This window comes from Lolium perenne, chromosome 5 (assembly GCF_019359855.2).
Source record: "Lolium perenne isolate Kyuss_39 chromosome 5, Kyuss_2.0, whole genome shotgun sequence".
NCBI classification, from domain to species: domain Eukaryota; kingdom Viridiplantae; phylum Streptophyta; class Magnoliopsida; order Poales; family Poaceae; genus Lolium; species Lolium perenne.
In genome coordinates, this window is record NC_067248.2 from 258,106,580 (window position 1) to 258,125,632 (window position 19,053).

At 45.6% G+C, this 19,053-nt stretch overlaps 3 protein-coding genes and 1 long non-coding RNA gene across 5 annotated transcripts; 2 read left to right on the forward strand and 2 right to left on the reverse strand.

The window, feature by feature from the left end:
* Nucleotides 1-2,568: 2,568 nt before the first annotated feature.
* On the forward strand, nt 2,569-5,969 carry LOC127302833 (uncharacterized). The gene is made up of 4 exons (XM_051333475.1): nt 2,569-2,683; nt 3,842-5,156; nt 5,235-5,318; nt 5,496-5,969. The coding sequence occupies exons 2-4, from the start codon at nt 3,872-3,874 to the stop codon at nt 5,624-5,626; spliced, it is 1,500 nt and encodes a 499-aa protein (XP_051189435.1). The 5' UTR covers nt 2,569-2,683; nt 3,842-3,871; the 3' UTR covers nt 5,627-5,969.
* A 3,739-nt stretch (nt 5,970-9,708) lies between these two features.
* On the forward strand, nt 9,709-15,119 carry LOC127302834 (protein NLP1). Of its 2 annotated transcripts, none has more exons than XM_051333476.1 (5): nt 9,709-9,969; nt 10,283-11,037; nt 11,214-11,261; nt 11,894-12,761; nt 13,505-15,119. In XM_051333476.1, the coding sequence occupies exons 2-5, from the start codon at nt 10,306-10,308 to the stop codon at nt 14,380-14,382; spliced, it is 2,526 nt and encodes an 841-aa protein (XP_051189436.1). In that variant the 5' UTR covers nt 9,709-9,969; nt 10,283-10,305; the 3' UTR covers nt 14,383-15,119. The 2 variants fall into 2 exon arrangements, with proteins under 2 accessions (XP_051189436.1, XP_051189437.1); XM_051333477.1 differs by lacking the exon at nt 9,709-9,969 and adding an exon at nt 9,976-10,178.
* Nucleotides 10,864-11,938, reverse strand: LOC127302839 (uncharacterized). Its single transcript, XR_007853121.1, has 2 exons — nt 11,825-11,938; nt 10,864-11,057 (listed from the first exon to the last, which is right to left on the reverse strand). It is a non-coding gene; the product is annotated as an uncharacterized lncRNA (long non-coding RNA).
* Nucleotides 15,120-17,594: 2,475 nt separating the features above from the next.
* On the reverse strand, nt 17,595-18,520 carry LOC127302837 (uncharacterized). The gene has a single exon (XM_051333479.2). The coding sequence runs from the start codon at nt 18,478-18,480 to the stop codon at nt 17,701-17,703; it is 780 nt and encodes a 259-aa protein (XP_051189439.1). The 5' UTR covers nt 18,481-18,520; the 3' UTR covers nt 17,595-17,700.
* Nucleotides 18,521-19,053: the final 533 nt, after the last annotated feature.

Consider the following 19,053-nt stretch of genomic DNA (forward strand, 5'->3'; position numbering starts at 1 on the left):
CCTCGCTGGCACCGACATGGACAAGCTTGAAGACCTTGAAGAAAAAATCAAGGTTGGGCAACCAACGGGTTCTCACTACTATCGACAGCGTCCCGTGCAGCTCGACGATGTGGCTAGCGTATGACTCTCTACCATTGTAGCAAGTCGGGCCTTTACGCCTCAGGATGGACAACTGGTGGACGGTCGTAAAGGCCGCCACGCCATTTTCTCTCATCTCGATTCCAAACTTGATCACTTGCTCGTTGGGGTAAGAGCATCTCCACTCGTCTCCCCACACAGCCTCCCACGGCCACTTTTTTTCATCCGGACGGCGAAAAACGGCCCAGTCAGGCCCCCCGGTTCCTCGTTTTGGTCCGGATTTAAGCCTATTTTCGTCCGGACTCCCCATGCCATCCTCGGTTTCCCGGGGGTCTCCCGGGGACTCCGGATGAAGCTAAACCAACCGCCCACGCCCACGTGTCTCCTCTTTCGTCCGGATTCCCCGAGCCATCCTCTTTTTCCCCGAGAAACGCCGCTTGGGGAGCACACGACTGGGAAACTACTCCTCCCCACGCCAAATCTTCCTCCAATCCGGACGAAAATTTCGCCGGATTTGGGCGTGGGGAGCGCCAACAGTGGGGATGCTCTAAGTAAGACCATAGAGTTGGCCGTTGCAGAAGACAATATCCCTGATGGAGGAATCCGAGGGCCAACGATGCGTGCTCCACACGCCGTCCAGGCGTCCAGCTCCGCACCGTGTGATGTGGAGCGCCCCATTTGTAAGGGCGACGAGGATGCAGCCGTCCGCGGAGGCGGGGTCTCCGGAGAAGATGATCTTGGAGTTGTTGTGATGCAGGAACCAGAATCTGCTGGAAGAGCCTATGGAGGAAACCTCGCTCTGCTGCGGGGAGAGCGGCACCTGGTCGCCCGAGAAGAGGTTCACGATCACGAGATCGTGGTCGTCGACCGCGGCGACCCAGTCGCCGTCGTGGGATCCGACGAACCTCTTGTTGGCCGCCAGCTTGCTGGGGACGCGGAAGGCCCAGCTGCCGGCCGGGCAGCACAGGTGCCTCGTCGCCGGCTGCAGCGGCGAGAGGAGCAGCATCGGGGCGGCGGCAGGCACCGGGTGCCGTGGCGCGGCCTCCCGCCACGCCCTGCAGACGGCGGCGAAGCACACACGGTCTCGCGGGGAGGCGCCGATCCTGGAGAGGACAATGCCGAGCAGGTCGTCCGGTAGGTCGGACCATCCTGCCGCCGACCGCTTGATGCGGCGGTCCCTGGCTGCCGTCGTCGGTGTCGACATCTGCGTTGTGTGCTCCGATCGATCGAAATCCCCCTGTTATATAAGGAAGCGAAGTCGTATGTCTACCGGGACCAGGCAAAACACAAGGAGAAACCCGATTAGTCAAGAAGATGCAAGGGGTTCGGTTCGGCCTACTGACCGCTGGACCGTACCTAGATGTACCATGTACTCTCTCCATACCTGTTTACTAGGCTTATTTGAGCCAGCGTTGCAACCTAGGTAGTCACCGATTGGGCCATATTAATCATTTTGATACAATGGTAACCGTGTATTTTTATCAATCCATGCGGTAGTTAAGGAGAGGAGGCAAAAGAGCTGGGTCATGACTGGAATTAAGCGCATGCATTGGGCTGTTTTCATTGTCGCGCGCATGCATTGGATGGTCCTTTATTTTGTATGCAACGAGCCAACGGGAAATTAAGCCATGCCAGTTTTTAGGGAGTTAATCAATGCATTAGTTACCCGAATGAGTCTAAAATCTCGGTATATTTACAAATCCACGATGAGCCCAGTAAACCGGTATAGAGGGAGTATATCGTTCATGCTATATGGTGGATATAAGGTAGAACCTATGTGGATGATTGATCATATAGATCTAGCAAATTTGCATTGGAAGAAAATGTGTTGGATAGTCTCATCGTGGTGACAGAAAACATATTTTTTATTACCATACACTTTTTAAACATATGGTCTATCCTTCTAGCAAGCACCCAATACACTTTGATCAGTCTGGATAGGAAACAAGTCACTCCCTGAACTGTTAAAAACTGTCAGCCGTGCAAGTTCAGTGTCCGACATCTAGATTTCTCAGTTTTACGTAGTTTTAGCGCAATGTCTTTCAAGATTTTGTCTCATGCAGTTTGATCTGTGTACTAGTACCAATCTGTAAAAGCACAGACTACACACGATCCTTCTTGCCATTATCCAGTGAGTGCATCCATTTGTAAAACAGAGAACAACAGGGAGCCCTATTTTGTGCCGCACTAGACAACATGCCTGTTTATGATTCTCACCTGGTGGATCAGGGGAAACGATCTTGAGATCATTCCTTGTCTTCCTCTTCAGCCATTGGCGAAGCTCCACCGGATTCACTTTTTTTTAGCTGGCAAAAATCCTTTCCCCGGAACACAGACAAGAAAAAAAAACACATAACGGGCCGCAAAACGCCAGAACTCTCTCCACAGGCCCGAGAGGCCCAGATTGTGCTCACTTACTGCGGCTTCCTTCCTTCCAGCCGAACCACCTTCCCTGTCCCTTTCCCCAGCTCCACTCTCCTCCAGTCCAGTGTCCACCCAGCCAGCTGCTCCCCCAACCCCACGGGCTCCCTCCGCTCCGATAAACCCTAGCTTCTTCCTCCTCGGGCCGGACCCGCCCGCCCCCCGCCGACCTGCTGGCCGCCAGGTGAGCTGACTACCCGAATCCAGTCTCCTCCCCTCCGCAACCCGACCTCGCCCTCCGTCCCGATCCGATTGCCATTTCGCGGCGCGGTTCTTGGAATGCCGTCCGGGGTTCGCCGTCTCTGGGTCAGAGAGGGCGCGTGAACTCGGTGTCATCCTGGATTGGATGTATGCTCTTACACGAGTTCGTTGTCATTTGCGACATCTTGGTAGTATCATTACTGGCAACGAATAAGCATTTTGTTAGGTTAAAGAGAGAGATAGAGAGAGAGAGAGACATAATTTATTATCTTGGCAACACACCACCCTTGGATGTCTGCTCCGACCATCCTAATCTATCTTTGTAGGTAGAGCTAACTCTGGATAGTTTAGGCCCATTCTCCTGAATTGCAGCTACCAATATTGCTGATTCAGGATGCTATCCTGAATCCGGCCACATACACACACGCGCGCCAGTGCTTCGCACCAATTCTGCATCATCGCAATTCTGGACAAAATGTCCAGCTGCAAGCACCACTTCACCTTCACGATACTGCATCACACTGGCCTGACTGCAGAGTGGACATCTTGTGCTCGCTGTGACCTGTTTGTATTTCGTAGACGAAGTGGGTCTTTTCACTATATGTATAGATGGATTTTTTTAAAGAGTATCTATAGGCCAAGTGAGCTGAATCTGCATAAACTACGAATGATATGTAAAGGGTGTGCATGCCACTACATGTTAGCGAGTGTTTTGATATGTTCCACATTCTCCTACTGCTCTTCTGGGTACACTGATCAGAGCTTCCAGTACAGCTATATCGTTTCGTCAGTTGCTAGAGACATCTGAAACTCTTTGTCCCAGTTAGGTAGAAGAAGAAGCCAATTTCTATTTGTTATATTGTAATGTATGACCATTTCTTCGTCCGTGCTCTCAACTTAAAACCATACTAGTATTTTCTGGATAACAGCATAAGCAAAGATCGAGTAATCGTGATGTGGGTATTAGATCGTGGCTGGGAAATGCACAACAGATATAGGCAAAATTTTACAGAGTTTAAGTGTTGTAGATGGACCTGACAAGATGATGTGTCTTGGACTTGGTCCGCTGCTGATATTTGTAGTTCTGGACCATAGTGTGTACTTTGTTAATTCACTACTTATGGTAGATATTTGATTCCAGGTTGATTAGCTGCAGTTTCGCAGAGGCACCATGCCTGCTGGTGACAACCCACGCTCAATTTCGGAGAAAAAGGCAGCATTGAGGGAGTCACCTAAACAGTCCAAGAATGCTGCTGTTAATCAGCAAGCCAGAGCTCCTCCTTTTCCTAAAGACAAAGCTGCTGAGACCGTTGGCATCAAGAGGCCACAACCTAATGGCCCCTTGAGCGCAACCAACCATCATGTGCCAGGAAATCCAGGGGCAAACGGTCATCTTGTATATGTGCGCAGGAAGGTTGAAACCGACCAAAGCAAAGGGGGCGCTACTTCTGGAGCAGAAAGCGCTACTTCTCTGAGCTCAAAGAAACCTGGTATATGTGGACCGCAGGAACAAAGTTTGAAGCGTCAGAGCAGTGTGCCTAATACTCAATCAGCTCCTGTTTCTGCATCTCCTGCTGCATCTGCTTCCATCCCTGCTTTGCACTCTGCAAGTTTGCCGGCTAACCTTTCTTTTGGGAAGCAATCTCCAGGAAAGGTTTCCGCTCAGCCTAGTGTTGCTGTGACTGCTAGTCCGCCACAGCGAAATGTTGTGTCTACTGGAATGCCTCAGAATTTCACAGCTGCTAATACTTCTAGTCTGCCGCAGTGCAATATTGTGTCTACTACAATGCCTCAGAACTTCACAGCTGCTAATAATTCTAGTCTGCCACAGCGCAATGTTGTGTCTACTGCAATGCCTCAGAACTTTACAGCTGTTAATGCTTCTAGTCCGCCTCAGCGCAATGGTGTGTCTACTGCAATGCCTCAGAACTTTACAGCTTCTAATACTGCTGGTCTGCCGCAGCGCAGTGTTGTGTCTACTGCAATGCCTCAGAACTTTACAGCTGCTAACACTGCTAGTCCACCTCGGCGCAATGTTGTGTCTACTGCAATGCCTCAGAACTTTACAGCTGCTAACACTCCTAGTCCGCCTCAGCGCAATGTTTTGTCTACTGCAATGCCTCAAAACTTTACAACTGCTAGCACTGCTAGTCCGCCTCAGCGCAATGTTGTGTCTACTGCAATGCCTCAGAACTTTACAGCTGCTAATACTGCTAGTCCAACACACCGCAATGTTGTGTCTGCCGCAGTGCCTCAGAACTTTACAACTGTTAGTATGGCACATTGTAATGTTGCGGCTACTAGTACAGCGTCTCGTGATGCTGTAGTTACTACTACAACACGTAGTCCGGCCAGTTTGCAAAGATCAAGCAATCAAGATTGGAAAGAGAGGTTTATCCGCTTGCAGGAATTCTTGAAAAACAATGAGCAATCAGGACAGGAAGAATATATTCGCAGTAAGTTATTTTGATCTTAGTTTTCAACAGTTACCACAATTGCTATCTAACAAATTGTGTCATGTGTCTCAACTGTAGTGCTCCACTCTTTGTCATCTGTTGGTCGGAGCAAGCATGCAATTGAGCTGGAGAAACGAGCAGTCAATCTCTTGATTGAAGAAGGTACTCTTTAATCTGATTTTTTCAGCCTTGAACTCGCATTGGAATATTGCTTCAGTTTGGTATCTAATTGTATTTTCGCATATGCACCTGCGGTTTGGTCTGAGAATCCGTGTTCTTCTTTCAAGTTTGCTTCATCATGAATCTGTTAACGATTAATTATTTTCCTGTTCTCTTCAGGGAAGGAGCTACAGAAGATGAAATCTCTGAATGTACTTGGCAAGCTTCCACCCGCTGATCATCCATCAGTACCAACACAGCCCACATTTGCTATGCGCCTGCCATTCCAGCCATTCCCACCCCGCCGTTGAAACGAGCGAAACCAAATGTCTCTGCATAAACTTCCTGACGGGCTTTTGCCATCTGAATGCTGCAATATGGTTGACATTCTTCCCTTCTCGAGAATAAGTTGATATGCATACCTCGGAGGCTTGATGTAGCTCAACCGACCCACTCCGGGAGTGCAAAGAGCGTGTGATTGTAGCACACGAGTGCTGTAAAGAAGGGACTAATCTAATGTAACTTATGAACTCCAAATAGAACTGCTTAGACTGGTATCCCAGGCCATTGCCCTGTTACACTGAACAATGGTGCATGTGATTCTCAAACCACCCTAATCTCTGCCCAGTATATTCAACTAGTTGCTTTGCTGCACTGACGTAGTCTGTACCACTATTATTTGTGCGTGTGTCTGGTGCATATTGTTTAATTGCACGGTGGCGTCATGGTGCGAGGAACCCTGGCAGCAAAATGGAAAACAAATGCTGCTAATTTGACCAAGATGCTTCATTATTGATGCTAATATATGTACACCTAATGATGATGACAGCATAATTGATAACAAGTTTATCTCTTAAGACAGATCAGGACATGCATGCTCCCTCCTAACCAGCACATAATATTTATGCACATCAGCCTGGTACAGATCTGTGAAACATAGTTGTTTTTATACAGGTCGCAAAAATGTAGATCTCAAGCGGAAGTTTACTGGTGCACATAATATTCAATCATCTGCTCATGTGATTTTCTTGGAAATTTTTGCAGCCCAAGAGTCTGAGTGTGCCTTGTAACTATCCAGTAGTTTGTCACATTCTTTATTTTCCCATAACTAGTTCCAGTAATATGGAGAAGTAACATCATCTACAGGAAGTTGACATTACACCTTCTGGGGAAGATAATAGATAGTTGGACTTCCTCACTTCCATATCGTACCTATTCCTTCACATACTGAATCCTAGGTAACCTGAATTGAGCATTTGCCCCAGGTAATTCAATCATAATCACCATTCTATGACTTTTTACGTTCTTGACACCATCAAGATCAGATTAAGCTTCCAACCATACCATTGTTGGCACCACAAAGTCAGAGGAATGAAGAAATTTTCGGCGGCTGTTTGTTTCCGAGATCCCTTCAATCGTCATGTCTGACGACCTAGCTCCATGTGGATACTGTTTCCTGGCACATAGAGGATAGAGCAGAACTCCAATTATAATCACGCACGAATCACCTCCCTTGACTCAGGATATCCAAATCCCCAGAGAGTAGATGCAGTTCAGATACAGCTTCCAGCTTAGTTGTCAGATTCTATGAGTGCGTGCAACGCAGTTGCGTGTCTGGATTAACAATGTGATCCAGCCAGTTCTTTTCGTGGATAATAACTGATCCTACCATTGCCAAGCAAAGTCTTTTCTTGAACACCAGTCCTGAACAAGTACAACGACTGTACAACGTTATTGAACAGCTTCAATAGAACACTAGAATACTAAGAAGTGATGTAGCCTCTGAAACAATCACACAAGAAAATGCAAATCATTCACGCAAAGTTAACTGCTAATCAACGATGGCATCAATATTAGTTTTACATGTTCCACCGCCGAGATTGGATCCGTGTTGGAGGTGACTCCTCGTGGGTCCCACGCATTAAGGTAGACGTTTAGACTGGACCCACCGACCGGAGAATTTTAACAACAAAACCGGTATCTGATTGGCGGGGAATTAAGAAACCTCTCCATAGCTGGTGGAGGGGAGCTGATGTGTGTTGGCATGCCACTAAAGAAGAGCAAAGCTTTTGGTCAAATGTGTATGAGACAGGCAGAAATAGATCTATTAGCAGTGGGTGGGCTATAGGGTAGTGACTGAACCATTTTATTTAGGAGGGAAAGCAAGCAGAGAAAAGTGGGGCACTCCATTTGTTTTCTTCCGAGTGATGTCAGGTTATAACACATAGATGAGCGTTTGTGCTGGCTTGCAACTAGTATCTTCTCATATTTATCCAAGCAACTCTATGTATGCAGCAGCAAACGAATGCTGACATAAACAAGCACATGTGGGCACTAGAAAACAGATTAGTTCAGAGGAATACAAAAACAATAATGGGTGTACTTCTATGCTCCCACAGTTTTCAATGAGAGAAATCAAAATACAAACAAAGTGAGCTAATCTAATCTTCATTTCAATTTAAGCTTTATTTTTTTATACAAAAACAGGAGCAGATTCCAGATGTAAAAGGGAGGAGAAAGGTTCAAAATTTTATAAATAGCGCCAGTTGTATTGTGGTGGTGGTGCCTTTGTTGCACTGCCAAGAGGCATCGAGATTCCTGGACATGTCATGGAATAATGAATCAAAGTGTATTCTAATGCCTTCGTCCCTGACCAGGGCGCAGAAGCACGTTACCATGAGAGGAATCAAGCAAAGTAATTCTAGTAAGTGTAACAAATTAACATTCTGACAAATGTTTAAAGCCCTTCCCCAAAGGGGAACAACCTTGGGAAGAAAAATCTATTGTCCTAGCATAATCAACCTTCCCAATTGGACTTTGGTATTGGGGATCACATGTGTCTCCACCTAAACCACCATTATTTAGCTAATTAATTGATACTTGTTTCGAACAACTTTCTGCCTTTTTAATATTCCCAAGTAAACTACCATATGCAACAGAGTAAGGTAAAGATCTAACTAAAAAAGATGATTAAACTAAAGCGCTAACCAATCCTATTTAGATACGTAACCAGCCGTACAAATGTAGCTTTACGAGATTCAATCCTGGGGACAAGCACGGTCCATATTTAATTATGCAAGTGTATCTGTCATCCCTAGAAAAGAAACTCTATTAGCTCATAAAGCATCTACGGCTAAAATAGTTTGGTGCCAGACAGCCAGCAACTCATATTTCAATTTAGGATCTGTGAAATTTCCTCACTATCGACAAAAAAAGTTGTCAGTGGTATATCTTATTTATTCTTCTGTTATTTAAGCGCTTTTCTTACAGGAAGGTACACAAGCACTTTTCCAGAAAAACATTTGGAAATGAGCAATCCTTTAGGTTCGATGTAGACAGAAAAAATTACTTGGCAGTTGAAAGTGCATGTTCAAATGCAATAATCATCACAAAAGGATTTCCAGCAGACAAGTTTTCTTGTAATTAGTTTTTGAAGACCAACAGAATTTTTTCGAAGGCTACATTTCATGATGTAATATATTTTTTTGAAGCTCGTCGTGATGTAATTTGTTGCTAGAGGGAATCATGTAGCGTGTGAATGCAACGGTGGTGGGAAGATACTAAAACTCCGTACCTTTCCAGATAATTGTACCGGAATCTGTGGTTTCCGTGCATTGCATAGTGATGACAATTTTTTTAGACCCCACACAACTATATACTGGAATCTCCAATTAGTGCACCCTCCCTGATCCCCTCTATGCAATGACATCACTGATGTAAAACTTGTGGCCTACAATTTAGTGGCCTTGCATGTGGCCCTCTAACCACTAAGGACTGTTTCCACTTTCCACCACCAGCTTCACATAGGAAACCTCCTGAATGGTCACATCAGCAACGGTCACAACTCTCTATATAACTAAAAGATCTCACAATAAAGTCCTAAAACCTTACTATGAGGATGACACAACAATACACAGTTAGAGGCAGCAAGGAAATAAGCAACTACTTAAAAACAAAGCAATATACAATTAGTTTCATTTTTTGGGGAAATAGACAGAATTAGTTCTGTTGAGTAAAATATCCCTCCTTGGTTCATCCCTGCCATATAACCGCCCATGGTATAATGGTATTGCGAAAGATCGGAAGATAGACGATCTTTAAAAAAAAGTGAATTAGAAGGACTTATCAGATACGACACGTTCAAGCGTTATTTGTTTAGCTGCATCTAGATGACGTAAGACCCATTAAACATTACTGGTTGGAGATGCTGGTATCCTTCTCAGGCCACATAATTAGCCACAAAGTTGACTTTAATCTGGAAGTGGGTATAGTTGGATTCCTGTGTGGCGCTGGGGCCCCTCAGTGAGAGGGAAAGATTCTAAGAAATAAAGAAAATGGAAATGCTGTGGGTGGCTCCCACAGGCTTTGTTCTTACGACAAAGCCAGACAATGAAAGGCAGGAACAAAGCGAGGACAGGCCAGGACAAGCATAGCCAATTTCTAGTTTTCCTTTTCCATCTCACAGCAGCAAGCAGGATTCAGCAGCGGAGGCGCGCCTCTGGAATGAATGGTGGGGGGCGTTCTGGTGGAGCACCGAACCTTTTCTAGAGCTGCTTGCTGCTAGGTGGAGGAGGCTGGCTAACACCGAGCTAGGAGGAAGAGAGGGAGGGGAAGACTCTCTTTTCATGAGCAGAAGGGAGGCACACGATTACCAGTGAGCAGCTACTACCTCTATCAATCTCTTTCTTTGCTTCCTTTCTGCAGAAAATGATGTGTTCTCGCCTACCACCCGCACCCTGCAACCAAAACACCAGCACATCTGACACAAACATCTTCCCTAGATTCCCACCCTCAAATTCTTGGCTCACCCAAGATGTTCATCATCCAACTATGCATCTTGATTCCCAACAGGAGAGGAGAAGTGTTGTGACTGACTTGCATGCTATTTTGCTATCATCAATTCCAAGACTACCTATCTTTCATGGCTACTGATGCAGTGTTATTATGGTGTCAAATTGTGTGATCAGGTTCTGAAGGAGGCTTTACCTGTATGGAAGACGGAAGAGGCGCCCAGCCCAGCATCTCCATGGCGCGCACCACGTCATCCGAGGGTGCTGCGGTTGACTTGGATCTCCTGGAGCAGCTGCTCTCCGGTGACAACGGCTGGCTTGAAGTGGCGACCAACGCTTCGCGCTCGTCCAACTACTTTGCTTCTCCTTCCACCTTCCTCTCAGATGCCACTGCCACCACCACCACCATGCCGCCGACAAGTGCAAATAACACCTGGATGCACCCAAGCTCGACCTTCCGGCAACGGCTTGACCAAGCACTAGCATTCATCAAGGAGACGCAAAGAGACACCGATGTGCTCGTGCAGCTGTGGTTGCCTGTCAAAGGCAACGATGGGCAGCTGGTGTTGTCAACGACCGGGCAGCCGTTCTCTCTTGACAAGAGCTCTGAGAGCCTCAGACGGTTCAGGGATGTGTCTACACGATACACGTTCTCTGCAGATGTCGCGTCGGAGTCCTCGCCGGTGCCGGTGGGGCTCCCAGGGAGGGTATTCATTGGCAAGCTCCCCGAGTGGTCTCCTGATGTTCGCTACTTCACCAGATATGAATACCCCCGGGTGAACGATGCCCAGTCCTTGAACGTCCATGGGACGATGGGTCTTCCAGTGTTCGAGCAGGGGAACTACACGTGCTTGGGTGTTATGGAATTGATCATGACTAAACAGAAGCTCAACTTCACATCTGAGATCAACAACATCTGCTGTGCTCTCCAGGTATTGATGCCCCACTTAACCTGAAACTTCAAACATCAATATGCAGCAAGTATAGTTGCAGAAAGAGCATATTTGTTGTCACCTGTAATTCACGGAACTAATGTCTACAATAGGAAACAATCAAGTTTTTTTTTTGTTCTAGAATTGAGATATTTTGATGGCCATTCTCTTTGCAGGCAGTTAATCTGAGAAGCACAGAAGTTTCAAGCATTCCACGTGCAAAGGTAGGTAGCAAAATAAATTCACTACTACTGCATCACAGCTTTGAGTTTTGGTTTCCTTCTGCTTTCATGAAAGTTTAGATTGGACCCTCTAGTACAAAATTTGTTATTTAACCTCCCAAATTTTGTTACTCAGAAAAATCACCCCATTAGCAGTGATTTACAAAGCGTTTTAACCAATATTGGCCATTTACGTGGCATCCCAATCAGTGTTAGATCACCAAATAAAGCAGGACACACCAGAGAGGAGAAAGGAGAAAGAGAAGATAAATGCTTCTTCTTTGTTTCCTTTTTTGGTTATCTTACTGTGTGAGGTGGCTTTTTCAGATGGTTCATTGGCTCCAGTCCAGTTAGATGAACCAGTAATAATACAACCATCATGGTCTCGTGGAGAAAATTGAACTAGTTTTCAGTATTGAGTCCTTGAGACTTGAGAAGGTTAAATAACAGTTCTGTAGTATAGCGTCACATTTATTATTTTGTGAAAGCAGAGGGTCTATGTAAAATACTAATTTGTCAACTTATGGTCTGCACTAACACAACTAACAGTAAATGTACATGAATACCTCGAGATGATATAATGGCACTGATATCTTCTCATGACTTCATGTCTGCTCTTACTGATTATCAACCAGCTCAACAGTGCTTCCTACAGAGATGCTCTGCCAGAGATACTGGAAGTCCTAAGAGCAGCCTGCATCACTCACAGGCTCCCATTAGCTCAGACCTGGGTCACATGTGCTCAGCAAGAGAAGGGGGGCAGCCGCCACTCCGATGAAAACTACAGGTACTGCATCTCCACCATTGACGCGGCATCCTACGTCAATGATCCGAAGATGCAGAACTTCCATGACGCCTGCTCTGACCACCACCTTCTGCGTGGGCAAGGGGTTGCAGGGAAAGCCTTCACCACAAACCAGCCATGCTTCCTACCAGACATTGGATCTTCAACAAAACTGGAATACCCATTGTCTCACCATGCGAAGATCTTCAACTTAAAAGGTGCAGTGGCAATCCGATTGAGGTGCACACGCACCGGGACAGCGGACTTCGTGCTGGAATTCTTTCTGCCAACTGAGTGTGAAGCACTTGAGGAGCAGAAGGCAGTACTGGACTCCTTGTCGGGCACCATGCGCAATGCTTGCCAAACTCTACGCGTGGTTACAGACAAGGAGATGGAGGATGAGGCAATGCTTGAAATGAATGAGCTGAACTCGTTTAGTCCCCAGGGGAAGAACAAAGTTGAGTTGTCCTTTGGAGACAAAGCAACAGAACATAGAGAGGATGCATCTTGGACAAGTCTAGCAGGGTATTCACAGAAAGAATCAGATTTAGCTGAACAAAGTATCCATGGAGGGCAGAGTTCGTCTTTAGCTGGCATTCAGACATCAGCAGAAGGCAGCAAAGGAAAAAGGCGCACAAAGACGGAGAAGACTGTGAGCTTGCAGGTTCTTCGGCAGTACTTTGCTGGTAGCCTGAAAGATGCAGCAAAGAGCCTAGGAGGTGAGCGACAATAACTCCTCAAATAAATGCAAGATTTAGCTATGAATACGTTACTGTTTTAGTAGATACCACCATTTATTGAACTATAGTAATGCAAGCCATGGAGCCATCATGCTAATCTGAATGCTCAATAAGATAATATTGCATCCACATTGTCATTTTTGCATGCACAAGAAAGTTAACCTCCACATGCACCTCGTAACAAGAGATGAACATTCTTATCACCCTTTTAAGTGCTTTGTGTTGTTTCTCTTCAAGGGAAAGAGAAGGAAAAGTTTTATTGATAGTTCGCCCTATATATAGTACTTGTAGTAACATAAACATAAGGAGAAACTAAATGAGTATAAAACAATAGACTCAACTCTCAAGAACTTCCATAACAGATAACTTTACTATCTACAATTAGTTAGTAGATGTACTACAAGGCTTAGATTGATCAATGTATCGTAAGTCAATATATTCATTTGCTTGCAGCTAACAGAAACTTTACATGACAAAACAGTCAACTATATAACTGAGTCAGAAATATTGGTGCATTGCCTCCAATATACAGATTAGGGTTTATGTAAGACAAACTTGCCAGAAATAGGACCTAAAACTCATGTCTCCAAGTTATGATCAAATTTTGTGTGTGAAAGATACTTGCACTATCACATATCTTTGATTTAGTAACAAACAAGAAAAGAAGAACTATATTCAGGTTGACTGGATATGTACTCACCATACTTTTTTCTCTTACGCAGTGTGCCCTACCACTCTGAAAAGAATATGCAGGACCCATGGCATAAACCGCTGGCCATCCCGAAAGATCAAGAAGGTAGACCATTCTCTAAGAAAGCTGCAACAGATCATCGATTCGGTTCATGGAGGAGAGACGGCTTTCCAACTTAATACCCTGTACAAGGATCTCACAAACACCCCTGTATCATCTGATAACAATTTGTCAGCAAGCATCACAGTTCCTCCAACTCAGCAGACCAATCTTAACGATTTTGAAAAGCACCAACACCACAGGCTAGGCAACAATGTACCATCAACCTCACACTCACATTCATCATGCAGCCAAAGTTCTGATTCAAGCCCGTCCTGCAGTGGTGGAGCAACACAACATCAACCATCGTATGGGGTTGATTTGATGAAGTCTGGAAGTCCTATGAAGCACAGCCCCGTCCCGACCCTGCAAACAGAAAATGGCACATTAAATGGACATTTCTCAGTTCAGGAGGCACCACGAGATCTTTCTCATAATGGTAATCAAGAGGCTATAGGCGGACAGCATTATTCTCAGAGCCTATCACCCCCCAAACAGAATACGGATGTAGATATGAGAGTAAAGGCCACATTTGGCTCAGAAAAGGTCAGGTTCAGATTGAAGCCTGAGTTAGGCTTTCAAGAACTGAAGCAGGAGATGGCAAGACGTTTGGGTATAGTAGACACAAGTTCTATGATTGTTAAGTACCTGGATGATGATTCAGAGTGGGTCTTGATGACATGTGATGCAGATTTACAAGAGTGCCTTCATGTATATAAACTAGCAAATATCCAAACTGTCAAAGTTTCAGTTCATCTAGTTGCTAGCCCAGAAACAAGGGTCACTATTGGTCACACTGGTTTGTCATGAAGACACCATAGGCCTCACAAGCTTGTCAGATTTAATTAGAAATCTACGAAGAAGCAGTGCTTGGTTTTACCCCAGGGAAACCCAGAAAGAATTCTTGGTACCGCAGGTTATGTGCCAAGTAGCGTTACCACACCTAGTTATGATGATGGATTAACTTTTGATTTGATTCTGAGGTTAGGAGCTGCTGATGACATTAGAATATTTGACTATGGGAAAGCCAGTTTTGAAAATTAGGATACACTGAAAAAATCATGCATTGACTTGTAAATACTCTCATTGATGCGCCCCAAACTCTGAACGACAGTCCAACTTGATTAAGTTGATATGGTGAAATATATCTATGTAAGGTTTGCTCCAGATACCTTTTGGTTCTTGGAATGTTGATGTGCAATAATCCTCAATGGCCTGTGTCTGATTACTGATCAACTTCAGTGCTCCCTTCAGAGGATATTACAGCATTCAACCCCTCAACCAAGTTACCAGCACCAACGCTTTCGAGTTATTCAGCGTGCTTCATCATTCAATGGGCATGGAGCTCTGCTTTTCAAACAAAAAGTTCTGCAGTAATTATTCTGGATTAGTTCTAGATATTGGAGGATTAGGATATTTTGTTCAATTTGTTTTTCCTCAAAAAGTTAAATATGTACGGTACACTCGTACCACATGAAGTGTCTCTTGAGAAAGACAATGTACAGACTACATTTGTTTTCTTTAAGAAGTTCGAAATTTATCAACTATATGGTCGATATCAATACGCAGATTGAACTACATCAGTGATCTAGCAACTTTGAGCATGAAAGAAGTTTGTCCTGTTAGTATGCCTAAAATGCAACTGACATTAAAAATAACCAGTTCATGTGCTTTTGTAATTAACTGATGAGTATTTTTGAGATGTTTGGAGAACAAGAATGGAACATATATGGAACAATTTATTTTTCATCGTCCCCCCTGTTGATGATCCAAACTACACGACTGGAATAAGAAAAGTAACAAGTATGTAGCTTAGTGATTAGACATACTAAATGCATAAGTAGATGCAACCACGATACAAACAAGTATGGAAAAACCTACATCTGTGGATGCAACACAACTGTTCTCACAGATCTGATGGATAATTTCTCACTGAAAAGCTACCAGTTTAGAAATAATACCTCTACTGTTATGGTGCTGCTAGAGGGATGGCGCGAGAGAGCCGGCCGGGGGCCTTGCCCACGGCCGGTGGCAAGAGGGAAGGGATTTCCTTCTTAATTCTTGCTTGATTAGATTGATACATCTCCTCTCCTTATATAGAGAGGTTTACTTGACTTCCAAGCAAGGCTTACTTGATCCCTAAGCAAACCATAAGACTAACGGGCCCAGGCCCATGACGTACTCTAACATCTACATTATCCACCAATAAGGTCAAACAACATAGAAGGTACATCATATCATCTCCTGAAAATGTGTTTCTAGAACTGAGATAATGGTTCCAAAAGATAAAGTACAAGAAATGCAACAAAATCATTTCAGATGACTGAGATTTACTTCTCTAGTTGATTTGTCGTTTATGGTTTAGCCGTTTTCATAAGCCTTCCAAGCGTATCAGCCAGGACATGCCAAACTTTCGTTACCGACCTCTGATGTTAGAGACATGCATGTACTGAAATTCAACTATCCTCCACATCCCAAAAGACAAACCAAACACAGTAGCATTGAGAAAGCAAGTGAGGGACAATGGGGGGCCATCCCTACACTGTCAGATTTATACTTAGGTCCTCCAACCAGGATATCAACGGCACATTTTCAAACACCATTCATTCTTGACTGACAGATATCTCCCTGTCAAGTTAAAGGCCATCAACCGGAGGGTCAGGGACCAACCAATGGAAGTTGCCTGACACTATTGTCAATATTTTCATCAGGCTCGGTTCCACAATCTTGCATGAAAGTTTGTTGTGAATTCTTGTCCTCTTTAATGCAAAAAGGTGCCAAGTCATTACTTCTTAACAATTTAATTAGCAGCAGAACAATAATAAGCTGATGTCACATTCAAGTGTCAATACTGCATCAAGTATAATGGCAGAGTGACCTCAAGTGGCACCATTGCAACCAAGGACTTCGACATTGATGGCAGTGGCGAATTCCCTGTGTATGATTCGCTGTGCATACTATGAGCCTGCGAGCAAACAAGAAAGGACTCACAGCCTTGCCATATCCTGAGAACTGCTCTTGTTCCAAGCTCACCATAAGACACTTGATGGGGTCCTCCACTTCTTGAGTCTCAAGGATAGCCATGCAGGTTAAGCGAAACTGTCATTTAGAGAGAAGGCAGACCGTGTCTCCAACTTGATTCCAAGCGTAACATTAGAATTCAGGTGCATCTACATGGATCTCCAGGGCATCAGTATCAAACGGAGGTGCCCAAAAGTTCCAGGGCAGATATTGAAATGGACAGCAGAAATGCAATGGTGAACAAGATGCAAGTACATATAGTTGTACTTGTATCCACAAAGTGAAACACCCCTGTGATCAACTAGAACAACCAGAATGCACAGCAGACACGATTATAACAGAGCATGAACTGTTTTCATCAAACGGTGAGAAGTATGGCTTCAAGAAATGAACGGTGTCTTTACTTTATAAATTAAACTAAAGAGAAATATTCAAATATGACTCCAATTTAAATAAAGAGATAGACTCAAATATGCTAACTGCTAACCAAAAGCTGTAGTACAAGCTGTAGTACTTTATAATATTTTCTGCCTCTGTGTTTCTTAGATTATTAGTGTCTTGGCACAATGACTTATTGCAGCAAATTCTTCTTCATGCAATATGGTGGACTAACCCGAGAGGGTTAAGATTCACAGCCCACAGATATAAGAGGGCAAATTAAGGCTACTGGGGTATGCATGTTGCAAATGGAATTCAACCGAGCACACACTGCTAGCAACCTTTTATAGTCCGCGACGAGCTACAGGAAGCAAAATACGGTCCTTATCAAGAAAACATGGATGTCAGGACACTGTCACTAGTTCATTAATAATCTACACTCTCCGCGATCCTAAACAGAACAATGCAAGCATAAGCTAGATGTAAAAGAAAAGGTCCAAAACAATGTTTGAAACTATTTATGCAGATGAACATTTCGTGGCAGGTCAAATAAGCAGCAAACCAGGGAAATTGTTCATACCTAACAAGCTTGTAGAAACGTGGGCACAGGCAATGAGACAAGGTTTGCAACAGGAAATTATTCATTGATCAAGTCATAAAAATCCATGGAAACTGGGATACAGAAGACACTATCTCACAAGAAGGCTAGAAACCACAGTCTGAAGAAACTCAGTCAGCATCCTCGTCGCTCTCGTCACTGAAGTAGCCTTTCCTCTTCTCCTTCCTCGCCGCCTTCTCGGCCGTCTTCTCGGCGGCCTTCTCGTCCTCTCCCCTCGTGTCCACCACCGACGCCCACCTGTCGTCCTCGAAGGCCGCGGCGACGCCGTCGTCATCGTCCGACTGCCAAGAGGGTCCGTCTCGTTCGCCGCCACCGCCACTAGCGCCGGCGCCACGGCGCGACTTCTTAGAGGGCGGCGGCCTGTCGCGGGGCCCGAGCTGGTTGCGGGGGCACTCGTAGGAGAGGTGGCCCTCCCCGCCGCACTCGTAGCAGTGGGACTTGTCGCGGTACTCGCGGCGGCGGATGAACTGCGCGGCGCGGCCGTTGTCCTCGGCGATGGAGGCGGCGAGGGTGCGGCCGTTGAGCAGCTTGCCGTGCATCTGGGCGGCGGCGGCGGCGGCGTCCTCCCGGCGGACGAAGAGGACGAAGGCGACGCCCTTGCTGCGGCGGGAGGCGCGGTCCTTGAGGACGGTGACGCGGGCGACCTTGCCGAAGCGGGAGAAGAGGGTGTGCAGGTCGGAGTTGGTGAGCGCGAAGTCCAGGTTGGAGACGTACACCGTGGACTTGGACGGCGCGAGCCCGCCCGAGCCGCTGCCGCCCCTGCCGGGCTTGCCGCCCCCGCCGTTGGCGCCGGAAGCGCCGGCGGCGGCGGAGGTGGGCAGCGGGTAGCGGTAGAGGAAGCTGTCGTCCTCGCCGTCGGAGTCGGAGCCCTGCCGCCGCCGGCGAGACATTGTTATCTGCTATTTCCCCAATTCCCCACTTCCGAGAGGACGCCATATGTTTTGATGGGCTGAAGCGTTAATGGGCCCGTAGATGAGGAGAACCGTAAAAATGGCAAACGTGGGCTAAAATGTGCTCATTGCCCTGATCCACTAGTCCAGGTTTATGATGCTCAAAAAAAAAAAAAAAACTAGTCCAGGTTTATTGTTGCTAAATAATAAAACTAGTCCAGGTTTATTATTTTTTCGAGAGAAAGATTCAGATCTTTTATAGAAGATCACGAAGAGTACAAAACACCTCAAAGATAATAAAAATTACATTGAGGTTCTTCGACGACCTAACCACCACCGTTACGAGAGCGAGCCGATGACGCACCAATGTCGCCGCTCCCCTACCGGAGCCGGCCTGACGTTGGTGATGACAGTCGGAAATTCTTCGTGCGCGTGCCCCTAAGGAACGGCGCCCCAGAACCGAAGTCGTCGCCACTGAACCTTTCATTTGATCTAAATCTTGTAACACCAAACCTGTAGCACAAATAGACTAACCGAGATCCACCACTCCATGGAAGCATCGATAAGACAATT